The 15575-nt window shown below is 46.2% G+C and overlaps 1 protein-coding gene across 2 annotated transcripts in view; it reads left to right on the top strand.

Annotated features, from left to right (window-relative positions):
- Positions 1-15575, top strand: part of mms22l (MMS22-like, DNA repair protein) — a 33612-nt gene that overhangs the window by 6389 nt on the left and 11648 nt on the right. For both annotated transcript variants that reach the window (XM_055903398.1, XM_055903399.1), the window contains exons 9-14: positions 3469-3582; positions 3717-3893; positions 4131-4193; positions 4293-4412; positions 4588-4823; positions 12194-12700. In XM_055903398.1, coding sequence (XP_055759373.1) covers positions 3469-3582; positions 3717-3893; positions 4131-4193; positions 4293-4412; positions 4588-4823; positions 12194-12700 — 1217 coding nt within the window. The remainder of the gene's footprint in view (positions 1-3468; positions 3583-3716; positions 3894-4130; positions 4194-4292; positions 4413-4587; positions 4824-12193; positions 12701-15575) is intronic.

Below are 15575 nucleotides of genomic sequence, written 5' to 3' on the forward strand. Positions count from 1 at the left end.
TACTCAAGTCCCCAAGAAGGTAGACATCACATACACTATCAAGCATTTCACACATATTATTTAGTTACTCACTGTTAGCACTTGGTGGTCTATAGCAACAACCCAAAAGAAAAGGCTTTAGATGTGCCAAGTGAACCTGCAACCACAACACGTCAATAACACTTGACATAAGATCTTCTCTAAGCATTACAGAGATATGGCTCTGAATATATATATATATATATATATATATATATATTTATATATATATATATATATATATATATATACACTGCTCAAAAAAATAAAGGGAACACTTAAACAACACAATGTAACTCCAAGTCAATCACACTTCTGTGAAATCAAACTGTCCACTTAGGAAGCAACACTGATTGACAATAAATGTCACATGCTGTTGTGCAAATGGAATAGACAAAAGGTGGAAATTATAGGCAATTAGCAAGACACCCCCCAAAACAGGAGTGATTCTGCAGGTGGTGACCACAGACCACTTCTCAGTTCCTATGCTTCCTGGCTGATGTTTTGGTCACTTTTGAATGCTGGCGGTGCTCTCACTCTAGTGGTAGCATGAGACGGAGTCTACAACCCACACAAGTGGCTCAGGTAGTGCAGTTCATCCATGATGGCACATCAATGCGAACTGTGGCAAAAAGGTTTGCTGTGTCTGTCAGCGTAGTGTCCAGAGCATGGAGGCCCTACCAGGAGACAGGCCAGTACATCAGGAGACGTGGAGGAGGCCGTAGGAGGGCAACAACCCAGCAGCAGGACCGGTACCTCCGCCTTAGTGCAAGGAGGTGCACTGCCAGAGCCCTGCAAAATGACCTCCAGCAGGCCACAAATGTGCATGTGTCAGGATATGGTCTCACAAGGGGTCTGAGGATCTCATCTCGGTACCTAATGGCAGTCAGGCTACCTCTGGCGAGCACATGGAGGGCTGTGTGGCCCCACAAAGAAATGCCACCCCACACCATGACTGACCCATCGCCAAACCGGTCATGCTGGAGGATGTTGCAGGCAGCAGAACGTTCTCCACGGCGTCTCCAGACTCTGTCACGTCTGTCACATGTGCTCATGGGCTCAGTGTGAACCTGCTTTCATCTGTGAAGAGCACAGGGCGCCAGTGGCGAATTTGCCAATCTTGGTGTTCTCTGGCAAATGCCAAACGTCCTGCACGGTGTTGGGCTGTAAGCACAACCCCCAACTGTGGACGTCGGGCCCTCATACCACCCTCATGGAGTCTGTTTCTGACCGTTTGAGCAGACACATGCACATTTGTGGCCTGCTGGAGGTCATTTTGCAGGGCGCTGGCAGTGCACCTCCTTGCACAAAGGCGGAGGTAGCGGTCCTGCTGCTGGGTTGTTGCCCTCCTACGGCCTCCTCCACATCTCCTGATGTACTGGCCTATCTCCTGGTAGGGCCTCCATGCTCTGGACACTACGCTGACAGACACAGCAAACCTTTTTGCCACAGTTCGCATTGATGTGCCATCCTGGATGAACTGCACTACCTGAGCCACTTGTGTGGGTTGTAGACTCCGTCTCATGCTACCACTAGAGTGAGAGCACCGCCAGCATTCAAAAGTGACCAAAACATCAGCCAGGAAACATAGGAACTGAGAAGTGGTCTGTGGTCACCACCTGCAGAATCACTCCTGTTTTGGGGGGTGTCTTGCTAATTGCCTATAATTTCCACCTTTTGTCTATTCCATTTGCACAACAGCATGTGAAATTTATTGTCAATCAGTGTTGCTTCCTAAGTGGACAGTTTTATTTCACAGAAGTGTGATTGACTTGGAGTTACATTGTGTTGTTTAAGTGTTCCCTTTATTTTTTTGAGCAGTGTATATATATATATACACCCTGCTCAAAAAAAATAAAGGGAACACTTAAACAACATTGTGTAACTCCAAGTCAATCACACTTCTGTGAAATCAAACTGTCCACTTAGGAAGCAACACTGATTGACAATAAATTTCACATGCTGTTGTGCAAATGGAATAGACAAAAGGTGGAAATTATAGGCAATTAGCAAGACACCCCCAATAAATGAGTGGTTCTGCAGGTGGTGACCACAGACCACTTCTCAGTTCCTATGCTTCCTGGCTGATGTTTTGGTCACTTTTGAATGCTGGCGGTGCTTTCACTCTGAGACGGAGTCTACAACCCACACAAGTGGCTCAGGTAGTGCAGCTCATCCAGGATGGCACATCAATGCGAGCTGTGGCAAGAAGGTTTGCTGTGTCTGTCAGCGTAGTGTCCAGAGCATGGAGGCGCTACCAGGAGACAGGCCAGTACATCAGGAGATGTGGAGGAGGCCGTAGAAGGGCAACAACCCAGCAGCAGGACCGGTACCTCCGCCTTTGTGCAAGGAGGAGCACTGCCAGAGCCCTGCAAAATGACCTCCAGCAGTTGTTGCCTTCTCACCAAGCTGCTTGCCTATTCTCCTTTAGCCCATCCCAGCCTTGTGCAGGTCTACAATTTTCCTTACACAGCTCTCTGGTCTTGGCCATTGTGGGGAGGTTGGAATCTGTTTGATTGAGTGTGTGGTCAGGTGTCTTTTATACAGGTAACGAGTTCAAACAGGTGCTGTTAATACAGGTAATGAGTGGAGAACAGGAGGGCTTCTTAAAGAAAAAACTAACAGGTCTGTGAGAGCTGGAATTCTTACTGGTTGGTAGGTGATCAAATACTTATGTCATGCAATAAAATGCAAATTAATTACTTAAATCATACAATGTGATTTTCTGGATTTTTGTTTTAGATTCCGTCTCTCACAGTTGAAGTGTACCTATGATAAAAATGACAGACCTCTACATGCTTTGTACGTAGGAAAACCTGCAAAATCGGCAGTGTATCAAATACTTGTTCTCCCCACTGTATATACAGCAACACCTTCCCCATAAGCATTTCTGTCTCTTCTATAGATGTTATATCCTGTATTGCTACTGCTGTATCATCAAATGAATTATCCAAAGTGACTCAGAAATGGCTAGGATATGAATGTTATCTGATGTTAGCAAGTTATTGATTTCATGAACCTTATTCCTAAGGCTATTTTCAGCCCTTTCCTTGGTAGCTTATCAGAGATAGACATAATAGTGAAAAGAGCAAACAAAGCAAGATAACAAAAAAATATATATACATTCAGCAGTCCATTAATCAATTGGTGTGTGTGCTGCGAGGTTGAAGCTACGAACCCATAGGCTTGGTTCTCTCATCCCTTCCAGGCTTCTGTGAGGGAGGGTGGACAATGTCATGGCAGATGTAAGCAATGTGGTTGTGTCTAAGAGTTGGGTGTGAAGAAAAACGGAAAAAAAACAAATTCCTAATAACTTTTCATATGGTTATAATACTGCCTGGAAAGGGTGGAATCGAGAGGTAATTTAAAACCCACAGGCGAACATTTACATCGCCGTAAGAGTTAGTAGCCTCTTCCCGAGGGTATTCCTAACGCTTTCCTCTGTTCTAGGTAAGGCCTACTGAGGCCCTGACCAGCCATCACTACCACTGCACCTGCACCAAAGAGCTGTGGATACTACTTATACACTTACTGGAACACAGGAGCAAAGTGTTACACACACAGGTGAACACACACACACGTTCACACTTTGTGATAACTCTATGATTCGGTGACCATTGGATTTTATCTGCATTTAATCAAATTTGACATATTTACAACTGTGTGTGTGTGTACTTGTGTGTGTGTGTTTCCCCCAGTCTTTCTGGAACTACATGAACACACTGCTGCAGTCTCTGATCAGTGGCCAGCCTGTAGCAGAGCAGTACGGTGTGCTGCCTACACACTGTAAAGACCCGCTGGGCTTCACCTGGTGGCTTGTCACTCACTTGGCTGAGCTGGGACAATACAGCCGCAACGGGGCCTTCCAAAACGAGGTAATCTACCTGAGATTAGGGGGCTATAAGGAGGGATGTCCTAAACTGTAAAGGGGTGTGATTTTCCCCCATGAATCAGATATGGCTGAATTTCTGAAATGTGTCCTCCATTTATAGTTGAAACGGTCAAAAATCCTGATTTTTGTCCCGATCGCATCCCCTGCAATTTTGACTTCTTGCCAAGCTTATTAGACGGTATGTTATGTTGGTAATATAATGTATGCTCCGGTCTCACAGAAACAACTGGAGGACAACTGGAGTTTTGTGGGTGAGCTGCTCAAGTCCACCTGTAACCCTAAGGTAGGCTCTCGCTCAAAGAGGATATTGGTTATGGATGAGCGCGTGGTTTCTGTGTCCAGTTATAATTTGTTTGTTGATCGATCTGTGTGTGTGTTCCAGAGAGCGCTACAGGAGGATCAGATCAGAATGCACGTCCACTGCTGCCTGAGTCTGTCTCTGCTATGGAAACCTAACAATAGCACTATCACCACACTCTGGGAGTACTACAGCAAAAACCTGGTAAAGAACACCTCTAACACACCACTCTAAAACATGGACAATATGTAATGTACAGTATGTTTTGATGTGTATGAGATGTTATGTCTATTCTATACAGCAGAATTATGTGCCCATTAACCCCCCAGCCCCCCCCCCCCCCCTAAATATCCCAATTACATTCTCCCCTTCCCTTCAGAGCGGTTTGTTCACAGTGCCCTGGTTAGGGGTGTCGGGGCTCGGCAGCGTGAGCAGAACCCCCCTGGCCCTGTTGGACCAGGCCCGGAGCTGCTGCTCCCCCTCCCCCCTTCGTTCCTCCGGCCACACCCAGCTGTACCGCTCAGCCAACTCCTTTCAGATCTTCCTCAGAGTGCTGGCTCTCTACCTGGCCCAGGAGGACGCAGGCGGCGCCCCTTGGAGGCAGATCAAGGGCAGGTGAGGCGTGTGTGCGTGTTGGGATGGGTAACATGGAGGGGTACAGAAAAGGAGGCCAGTTAAACCCCTAAGGTACTCTTTAAATGGAGCTAAATTAGTTCAGTTCAATATTATGTTGATATGAAATATTGTCCCCGAAGGGGGACAGGTGAGTCCACATTCACAGGCACGACTCTCTGTGCCTTGATGTTGACGTGTGTGTATGCCTGCCAGGTGTGGCACAGCCCCTCTCTGAGGCTTTTCTATTTGCAAAGACTCCCAGGGAGAGCAGGTGTCTCAGGAGGAACCTCCACCTGCCTCTCCTCTCCTCCCAGTGGAGACCAGCCTAGTCCCACTGAGTCCCACATAAAACCCACAGCTGTTTCCCAAACTCCCCCAGTTATGGCTCCTCTTTCTGGGGGAGACCAAAGACAATAAGCCCATCCAAGCCCACGGATCCCAACATCAGAACGTGGCCTGGGACTGGCCCGGCTGGGCGCCAGCGAGGAGGATAAATCCGCCTAATGACTTCCCTCTGTCTGGAACGTGCTCAGCCGCTCCGCAGACATGAAGGCTAATTAGCTAACGAGCATGGCGGTTAATTCCCCTTAACGAAGCCGTGTTGGTTACCAGCACGGATGGGGGTGGGCAGCGGCAGGGAGGTTGCTGGCAGGGACCGGACTGGGCTGGGCCTGGTCCAGATTAGAACACCCCCTCTCCCTCTCTCTCTGCTCCAGTTCCCTCGAGAAGAGCCGGGCATGCTTACGGCGTTCCGGCAACGTTCCCGCTGGCTCCGTGGGAGGCCTGTGGTGGCTGCATTAATGGGATCGACTGGGAGAGCGCTGATCTCTTATGCCGGGAGTCGTGAGCATCTGCTCGCCTCCGGAAAAAGATGTCCAGGATAAACAAACACATAGACGGACTGTTTGTCTGACAGACAGAAAACACAGGAAAAAGCCTCCCAACCTGTTACAGACAAACTATAAATCCATTTCCCACTGCTGTTTTTCTTTTCTCTAACCACTAGGCAGGTAGCCTAGACAGGTAGCCTGACAAGGTAAAAATCTGTCGTTCTGCCCCTGAACAAGGCAGTTAACCCACTGTTCCTAGGTCGTCGTTATAAATAGGAATTTGTTCTTAACTGACTTGCCTAGTTAAATAAAAAAATTGAAATCTACCTTCGGTCTCTTTTTCTCATCTTTCCCTTCTCCCTCTCTCTTCCTGCCTTAGGTTATTTTGCTACATCCATACACCTTCTCTCTTTCTCACCTTTTCCCTTCTCCTCTCACTTCTTCTCTCTCCGTGTAACATGTAGCAGAATTTTAGAACCAGTCATGGTTAGGGCTGTTACGGTGACCATATTACCGTCACGAGTCATGACCGCAAATAAATTCCGGTCACGGTAACTAAGCTTCTCCAAGCTCTGATGGCCATTAGTAGCCTACCAAACTTGCTAACTGCCTGGTACTCAGCACTCTATTGTACCTCGAATCACTCTGACATCAATGCAAAGGTGATTAAAAATCAAACACTTAATGAGAGCTTATGTAGCGTCCTCCATTCGCTATTTAAGTGCATAGATGACGGGTGTGTGATAATGGTCCATTGTAAATCAAAACTAATTTCACACATACAGTACCAGTCAAAAGTTTGGACACACCTACTCATTCAAGGGTTTTCTTTATTTTACAATTTTCTACATTGTAGAATTCTAGTGAAGACATCAAAACTATGAAATAACACATATGGAATCATGTAGTAACCAAAAAGGTGTTTTAACAAACATATACAGTACTAGTCTTCTTCAAAGCAGCTACCATTTGCCTTGATGACAGCCTTGCACACTCTTGGCATTCTCTCAACCAGCTTCATGAGGAATGCTTTTCCAACAGTCTTGAAGGAGTTCCCACATATGCTGAGCACTTGTTGGCTGCTTTTCCTTCACTCTGCGGTCAAACTCATCCCAAACCATCTCAATTGGGTTGAGGTCAGGTGATTGTGGAGGCCAGGTCATCTGATGCAGCACTCCATCCCCACTCTCTTTCTTGGTCAAAATAGCCCTTACACAGCCTGGAGGTGTGTTTTGGGTCATTATGTTAATCATTTCAACCTATACTGTGTAAGTTTATGTATTTCTGTGTGATCATTTAGTTGGTTAGTAATTAAATAATTAAGCCAATTTGTGTAGGCAGGGTCATCATGTAGACTAGGGTTTGTGCAAATGTATAGAATATTACATCGTTTAGAATGAGACGGATATGAGGAAAGGATTGATGGATGACGGGTAGGATATAAAGATATGCTGATATATTCTTGAGTTAATTCGGGAAACGGTAACTCTATTAAATAAACTTTTACCGTGGTGCCCCAGATTACTAATGAATTAATTGTTGCATGATTAATTGAATTGCTTAATAATTAAACGTAGTATGTTATTATTCAATGAATAGCCTTCATCCCATACAGTGGGGCAAAAAAGTATTTAGTCAGCCACCAATTGTGCAAGTTCTCCCACTTAAAAAGATGAGAGAGGCCTGTAATTTTCATCATAGGTACACTTCAACTATGACAGACAAAATGAGGGGGAAAAATCCAGAAAATCATATTGTAGGATTTTTAATGAATTTATTTGCAAATTATGGTGGAAAATAAGTATTTGGTCAATAACAAAAGTTGATCTCAATACTTTGTTATATACCCTTTGTTGGCAATGACAGAGGTCAAACGTTTTTTGTAAGTCTTCACAAGGTTTTCACACACTGTTGCTTGTATTTTGGCCTATTCCTCCATGCAGATCTCCTCTAGAGCAGTGATGTTTTGGGGCTGTTGCTGGGCAACACGGACATTCAACTCCCTCCAAAGACTTTCTATGGGGTTGAGATCTGGAGACTGGCTAGGCCACTCCAGGACCTTGAAATGCTTCTTACAAAGCCACTCATTCGTTGCCCGGGCGGTGTGTTTGGGATCATTGTCATGCTGAAAGACCCAGCCACGTTTCATCTTCAATGCCCTTGCTGATGGAAGGAGGTTTTCACTCAAAATCTCACGATACATGGCCCCATTCATTCTTTCCTTTACACGGATCAGTCGTCCTGGTCCCTTTGCAGAAAAACAGCCCCAAAGCATGATGTTTCCACCCCCATGCTTCACAGTAGGTATGGTGTTCTTTGGATGCAACTCAGCATTCTTTGTCCTCCAAATACGACGAGTTGAGTTTTTACCAAAAAGTTCTATTTTGGTTTCATCTGACCATATGACATTCTCCCAATCTTCTTCTGGATCATCCAAATGCTCTCTAGCAAACTTCAGACGGGCCTGGACATGTACTGGCTTAAGCAGGGGGACACGTCTGGCACTGCAGGATTTGAGTCCCTGGCGGCGTAGTGTGTTACTGATGGTAGGCTTTGTTACTTTGGTCCCAGCTCTCTGCAGGTCATTCACTAGGTCCCCCCGTGTGGTTCTGGGATTTTTGCTCACCGTTCTTGTGATCATTTTGACCCCACGGGGTGAGATCTTGCGTGGAGCCCCAGATCGAGGGAGATTATCAGTGGTCTTGTATGTCTTCCATTTCCTAATAATTGCTCCCACAGTTGATTTCTTCAAACCAAGCTGCTTACCTATTGCAGATTCAGTCTTCCCAGCCTGGTGCAGGTCTACAATTTTGTTTCTGGTGTCCTTTGACAGCTCTTTGGTCTTGGCCATAGTGGAGGAGGGTGTGACTGTTTGAGGTTGTGGACAGGTGTCTTTTATACTGATAACAAGTTCAAACACGGTTCAAACACGGACACTTTGGCTGCAAAAGGCATGGAATTTTATAGGGGGTATTACGGCCACACAAGGGGGATGCCGAACGGAAATTCGAGGCCTGGTGAGAATATTATCAAGTGCTTGTCATATTGTGAATGAGAGACTGATGAAGTGTGTACAGCCTGCAGAAAAAAAGCAAAGCAGAGCTCAGCAACCTTTTTCAAATCATCATTAGAGTCGCATTATGCAGCCTTAGAATGGTTTACCAAAACATTTCTGTAGCATTGAAGGTCCCCAGGAACACGGTGGACTCCATCATTCTTAAATGGAAGATGTTTGAAACCACCAAGACTCTTCCTAGAGCCGCCACTCAGCCAAACTGAGCAATCGGGGGAGAAGGGCCTTGGTCAGGGAGGTGACCAAGAACCCAATGGTCACTCTGACAGAGCTCCAGTGTTCCTCTGTGGAGATGGGAGAACCTTCTAGAAGAACAACCATCTCTGCAGCACTCCACCAATGAGGCCTTTTATGGTAGTTTGGCCAGACAGAAGCCACTCCTCAGTAAAAGGCACATGACGGCCCGCTTGGAGTTTGCCAAAAGGCACTTAAAGGACTCTGACCATGAGAAACAAGATTCTCTGGTCTGATGAAACCAAGATTGAACGCTATGGCCTGAATGCCAAGAGTCACTTCTGGAGGAAACCTGGCACCATCCCTATGGTGAAGCGTGGTGGCAGCATCATGCTTTGGGGATGTTTTTCAGCGGTAGGGACTAAGAGACTAGAAGGGATCAGCGGGAAGATGAATGGAGCAATGTACAGAGAGATCCTTGATGAAAACTTGCTCTAGAGCACTAACAACCTCAGACTGGGGCGAAGGTTCACCTTCCAACAGGACAATGATCTGCAGAGAAGAATGGGGAAAAACTCCCTAAATTCAGGTGTGCCAAGCTTGTAGCATCATACCCAAGAAGACTCTAGGCTGTAATTGCTGCCAAAGATGCTTCAACAAAGTACTAAGTAAAGGGTCTGAATACTTATGTAGATATCCTTACTATTTTATTCAGCTATGCTACATTTTATTCTTCATACTATAAAATAATCCCACGGAATTCTAAGCAAATCTTGTCTGCTAAATAAACTAGTGTAGCCCACAGCCATATCAGGGCCTAACATAAGGACAACTCAGAGTATGCTATTCTGTTCTGAAATAGACTATTTTTCTTAGACTTACATTCTTTAGACCTGTCTAAAATAAATAATGGCTTTGTTGTGATGGTGTAGGCTATGTTAAATGGATTTATTAGATTTTTTTAAATGTACAGTACCAGTCAAGTTTGGACACACCTACTCATTCAAGCATTTTTATTTATTTTTGTTATTTTCTACATTGTAGAATAATAGTGAAGACATCAAAACTATGAAATGGCACATATGGAATCATGTAGTAACCAAAAAAAGTGTTAAACAAATCAACATATTTTAGATTTTTCAAAGTAGCCACCCTTTGTCTTGATGACAGCTTTGCACACTCTTGGCATTCTCTCAACCAGATTCACCTAGAATGCTTTTCCAACAGTTTTGAAGGAGTTACCACATATGCTGAGGCCTTGTTGGCTGCTTTTCCTTCACTCTGCAGTCCAACTCATCCCAAACCATCTCAATTGGGTTGAGGTCAGGTGATTGTGGAGGCCAGGTCATCTAATGCAGCACTACAGCACTCTCCTTCTTGGTTAAATAGCCCTTACACAGCCTGGAGGTGTGTTGAAAACAAATGATAGTCCCACTAAGCTCAAACCAGATGGGATGGTGTATTGCTGCAGAAGGCTGTGGTAGCCATGCTGGTTAAGTGTGCTTTGAATTCTAAATAAATCACAACAGTGTCACCAGCAAAGCACCCCCACACCATCACACCTGCTCCTCTGTGCTTCACGGTGGGAACCACACATGCGGAGATCATCCATTCACCTACTCTGCGTCTCACAGGGTTGGAAGCAAAATTTTCAAATTTGGACTCATCAGACCAAAGGACAGATTTCCACTGGTCTAATGTCCGCTGCTCGTGTTTCATGGCCCAGGCAAGTCTTCTTATTCGTGTACTTTAGTAGTGCAGCAATTTGACCATGACGGCCTGATTCACGCAGTGTCCTCTGAACAGTTGATGTTGAGATGTGTCTGTTACTTGAACTCTGTCAAGCGTTTTATTTGGGCTGCAATTTCGGAAGCTGGTATCTCTAATGAACTTATCCTCTGCAGCAGAGGTAACTCTGGGTATTCCTTTTCTGTGGCGGTCCTCATGAGAGACAGTTTCATCATAGCGCTTGATGGTTTTTGCGACTGCACTTGAAGAAACTTTCAAAGTCCTTAATGTTCCGGGTTGACTGACCTTCATGTCTTAAAGTAATGATGGACAGTTGTTTCTCTTTGCTTATTTGAGCTGTTCTTGCCATAATATGGACTTGGTCTTTTACCAAATAGGGCTATCTTCTGTATACCACCCCTACCTTGTCACAACACTACTGATTGTCTCAAACACATTAAGATGGAAAGAAATTCCACAAATTAACTTATAACAAGGCACACCTGTTCATTGAAATGCATTCCAGGTGACTACCTCATGGGGGCGGCAGGTAGCCTAGTGGTTAGCGCGTTGGACTAGTAACCGAAAGGTTGCAAGATCGAATCCCCGAGCTGACTAGGTAAAAATCTGTCGTTCTGCCCCTGAACCAGTTAACCCACTGTTCCTAGGCCGTCATTGAAAATAAGAATTAGTTCTTAACTGACTTGCCTAGTTAAATAAAGGTAAAACATTTTTTTTAATGCTTGTTGAGAGAATGCCAAGAGTTTGCAGAGCTGTCATCAAGGCAAAGGGTGGCTACTTTGAAGAATCTCAAATATAAAATACATTTTGATTTGTTTAACACTTTTTTTTTGGTTACTACATGATTCCGTATGTGTTATTTCATAGTTTTGATGTCTTCACTATTATTCTGTAATGTAGAAATTAATGAGTAGGTGTGTCAACTTTTGACTGGTAGTGTAGATGTTCCAAAGGTCTGCATCAGTGGCTTGTAGGCTATGCATGAAAGCCAGGAGATGCTAAATGTGTTTATTTAAATGAACGGTCAATTACCTGCGAGACCGGCAGTTATTTGCTAGACAGTCACCGGCTGCCAAACTTTCATGACCGCCACAGCCCCGGGTGTGTGTGTGGTAGTTATTGATCTCTAACTGGTGTTGCAGTAGATTGGTTTGACTGCAGAGTGGGCGACTGTGTGCCTACTGCTGAGTGTCTGACATACATGATCTCTAAAGGCATTTGTTCACGGTGCCCGTAGGATCTAACGACGATGCGCTGGGTGTTTTTCTCACACACACACACACACCTGGCATGCCTCTCATCAGCGCCAGAGAAGGAGTGATGGAGGAAGGTGCGGGTAGGGAGATCTACCCATAAACATTTGAAGACTTGAATTTTGGTTTGGGCAGTCTGATCTTGACTCGAGCAATGCAAAGTCTCAGTGAAAGATGACTAATATGTCACACACTCAATTTGAACTGTGCCACTACTATCTCTTCATCTTATTATGACCAATAGGAACTCGTGTCCCTTATTTCTCATCCATCCATTTCTCTCCTCTCCAGGGTGTACTCCAAGTTCCACCCGCGGCGGATGCAGGAACTATCCGAGGCTGGGTTGATGAATTTCCTACTGCTGTTCGTTGTGGTGGCCCGGCAGGCCGAGCTGGAGGATGTGGCCGGCCGGGCCTGTGAGCTGCTGGGCATGCTCCCTCCGGACTCCCCCCCTGCCCAGCGGAGCCTGGTGTGGAGGGGCCAGCTGGCTCTCTTGCTGCTCTTCCAGGAGAGGGGCCTTGACGTGGGGGCCCAAGCTAGCTGGCTGGCCTCCTCCTTCTCTCAGACAGCCAAGGAGTTCTACCTGAAGACCACAGAACCGTCTCGCCGCCTGGCCCTCTGGGGCCCCCTGGGGTCCTACCTAGAGGGCGTGGCCGAGGTGTTTGAGACGAGCGCGAGTCTCGGTCTGTCGGAGGAGAAGCTACTCAACGAGGGGTTCAGTCTGCTGCTGCCTGCCTGCCGCCAATCGGAGCTGAGCTCTGCCCTGGGCTTTCTGCAGATCGTGCTGAGGGAGCTACGGTGAGGGAGGGGGGACAAACACTCAGCAACTCACCGAGACACACTTAACACAAATGCCCACACACACTATACACATTGACGAGCAGACAGACATGCTTTCAGGCATTGGCCTTAAACTCCAGGCTCTAGTTGTAGGGTCTTTGCTGGCATGATCACGTGAAAAAACTCCTGGCCCTACCTATCAATGCTGAGATCTAGAAGCAGTAAAGGGGTGAGTCAGGCCCCAGTACTGACACCTACAAAGGCAGGATTGTGCTGTCCTCTGCCCCCCCCCCCTCCATCCCTACGGTAAACCCAGCCCATCCATTGTGTGCGGAGGCCCCTCGCTGTCTCTTGGGACCCCGTGGCCCCCAGGTCACCTTCAGCAGGTGCTGGCAGAGGCTTGAGTATAGTTACGGCCTCTAGGGGCCCCAGTGCGGTCACCATGGGTATAGCGGCGGGTCGTGAGTATGTGGAGTGGCGGAGAGTGGAGACGAGTCTGGGTGAGTTCATCGGCGGGCCACGGGTGTTGTGTTACACGGACAAACCCAATCAGAGGTCAAAGGTTGAGAGAGAAAGGCACAGGTGAAACAGGTGTCTGTTTGGTGAGAGAATTAAGTAAAAGGGTAGGACAGTGGCGTCAGGAGGGAGAGGGTGTCTGGTGCTATCTGAATGGACCGGACCACTACAATGTTGTGTTATTGTTCGGTTTGGATTACCCTGAGTCAGCGCTAATGTAGCAGTAAGCTGCCAGCCTGCAACAATCCTCACTCATAACTTATATGAGACACACACACCTCCAAGGTGAAACACTAAGTGTGCTAGTGCTGGGAATTGCCAGGGATCTCACGATACGGAATCACGATACTTAAGTGCATATACGACATAAAAAAGAATTGTGCGATATTGTCGATACGATATATATCGTTTTTATAAAATCCTGATATGTAACTGTAGATTTTTTCCCCCATTTACTAAAGTGTGCTCTTCTCTTATTTCAGTCCAGGCTCCCGTAACGCGGGATATCTCGTTAGCTTCGCTAATTCAAGAAACTTCCCCATCTCATATCTCGGGGTTGGAGGGCACTCATTTGCACAAACTCCCAAAGGGGACAGTGTTATGGCTGAGATCATGCTGACCCATTTAACTAAATAAAAAAGAGCTCTCTCGAATTTGTCCTGCCAAATTACGCTTAATTCTCCTTCCTAGCTGTACTTGGTATCTCTGTGATTAATGCGTTTTCAGTGACACAATTAACAGGTAATTATGAAGTCCTGCAAATTGTGCCTCGCCGTCATTATGTTTATTAAGAGCAGAGCGGAATCTGCACACATTACGGGAATTATCCCGCCAGAGGCTGCGACTGAGAGGTGTGTGTGTGTGTGTGACAACCACTGACTCGGATGGCCGTCGCCAAGGCCGGCCGCCCGCCCGCCCAACAGCCAACCAGGAGGCTAATTCCTCACATTTCATTCCTTCCCATGATCCTGCGCGTGGGAGCTTGAGACCCCTGTGTCGCCAGAGAGTGTGTGTGTGAGGTCTCAGTGGTACACATTCAGTATTATATTGGGGGGGGGGGGCGGGTGGTGGACAATTATCTGAGATCTTAATGAAGTGCTCTCCTCCGTATCTAGACCTAGATCTACACCTTGGCCCTCCGTTGGACCTTGAGACACTCTCGTAAGGAGCAGCGGATGGGCATTATGGAGGTGGTGGGAGGCAATAGTTGTTTTCCCCTGTCATTATTTAAGGCCCAGTGCAATCATAAACATTTTCCTGTGTTTTAGATGTATTTCCACACCAAGGTTGGATAATACTGTGTAATTGTGAAAAGAATGAAAATGCCCGTTTAGTGTAAGAGCTGTTTGAAAATACCGTCAGAAATTTCAGCCTGTTTTGGCCTGCCTAATTACATTAGTTAATAGAACAATAAGAAAGAGTTCCAAACCTCTCTGTCAATAACTGCTAGTTTTCAGTTTTTCCCTCTTCACGCAGACCACTCCCAGACAGTTCTTGCAAAATAGTTGCTTGAGAAATTGCTCTTTGCTGAGAAGCTATTTTTGTTTATTTTTATGGATGGGTATTTCAAATATTTTCACTATTACAATAATATGACTTTTTTTCAGATATCCAGATAGTTGAAATACTATCTAAAAATGTTTTAAACACTTTGTAACGGGGCCTCCCGAGTGGTGCAGTGGTCTAAGGCACTGCATCACAGTGCTAGCTGTGCCACTAGAGATTCTGGTTCGAGTCTGTCACAGCCGGCCGCGACCGGGAGACCCATGGGGCAGCACACAATTGGCCCAGCATCGTCCGGGTTAGAGGACGGTTTGGCCGGCAGGGATGTTCTTGTCCCATCGCGCTCTAGCGACTCTTGTGGCCGGCTGGGCGCGATGCACACTGACACGGTCGTCAGGTGTACAGTGTTCCCTCCGACACATTGGTGTGACCGGCTTCTGCGTTAAGCGGGAATTGTGTCAAGAAGCAATGCGGCTTGGCTGGGTTGGGTTTCGGAGGATGCACGGCTCTCGACCTTCGCCTCTCCCGAGTCCGTACGGGAGTTGCAGCGATGGGACAAGACTGTAACTACCAATTGAATTCCACATAATTGGGGAGATAAAGGTATAAAAAAAATCTTGAACTGGCTTGCAGTCTTCAACTCAATTTAGATTAAACAACAGCCTACCTGATGGTTGCTCGTTGTAGCCTACTCCTTATCGTTTAACAAACTTAATTCCGTAATTTTAATTCAACTTTGCATTGATTTAAAGATCTACGTTGTTTGCTACACATGGAGCCACTGTAGACGGTGCCCCTTTGATTAGCCGACAATAACAACAAACGCATTCAACCGGTGTAGGCTACGGTATGTCTTAACTACACTGAACAAAAA

The sequence above is a fragment of the Salvelinus fontinalis genome, chromosome 38 (assembly GCF_029448725.1).
Source record: "Salvelinus fontinalis isolate EN_2023a chromosome 38, ASM2944872v1, whole genome shotgun sequence".
In the NCBI taxonomy this organism is placed as follows: Eukaryota; Metazoa; Chordata; class Actinopteri; order Salmoniformes; family Salmonidae; genus Salvelinus; species Salvelinus fontinalis.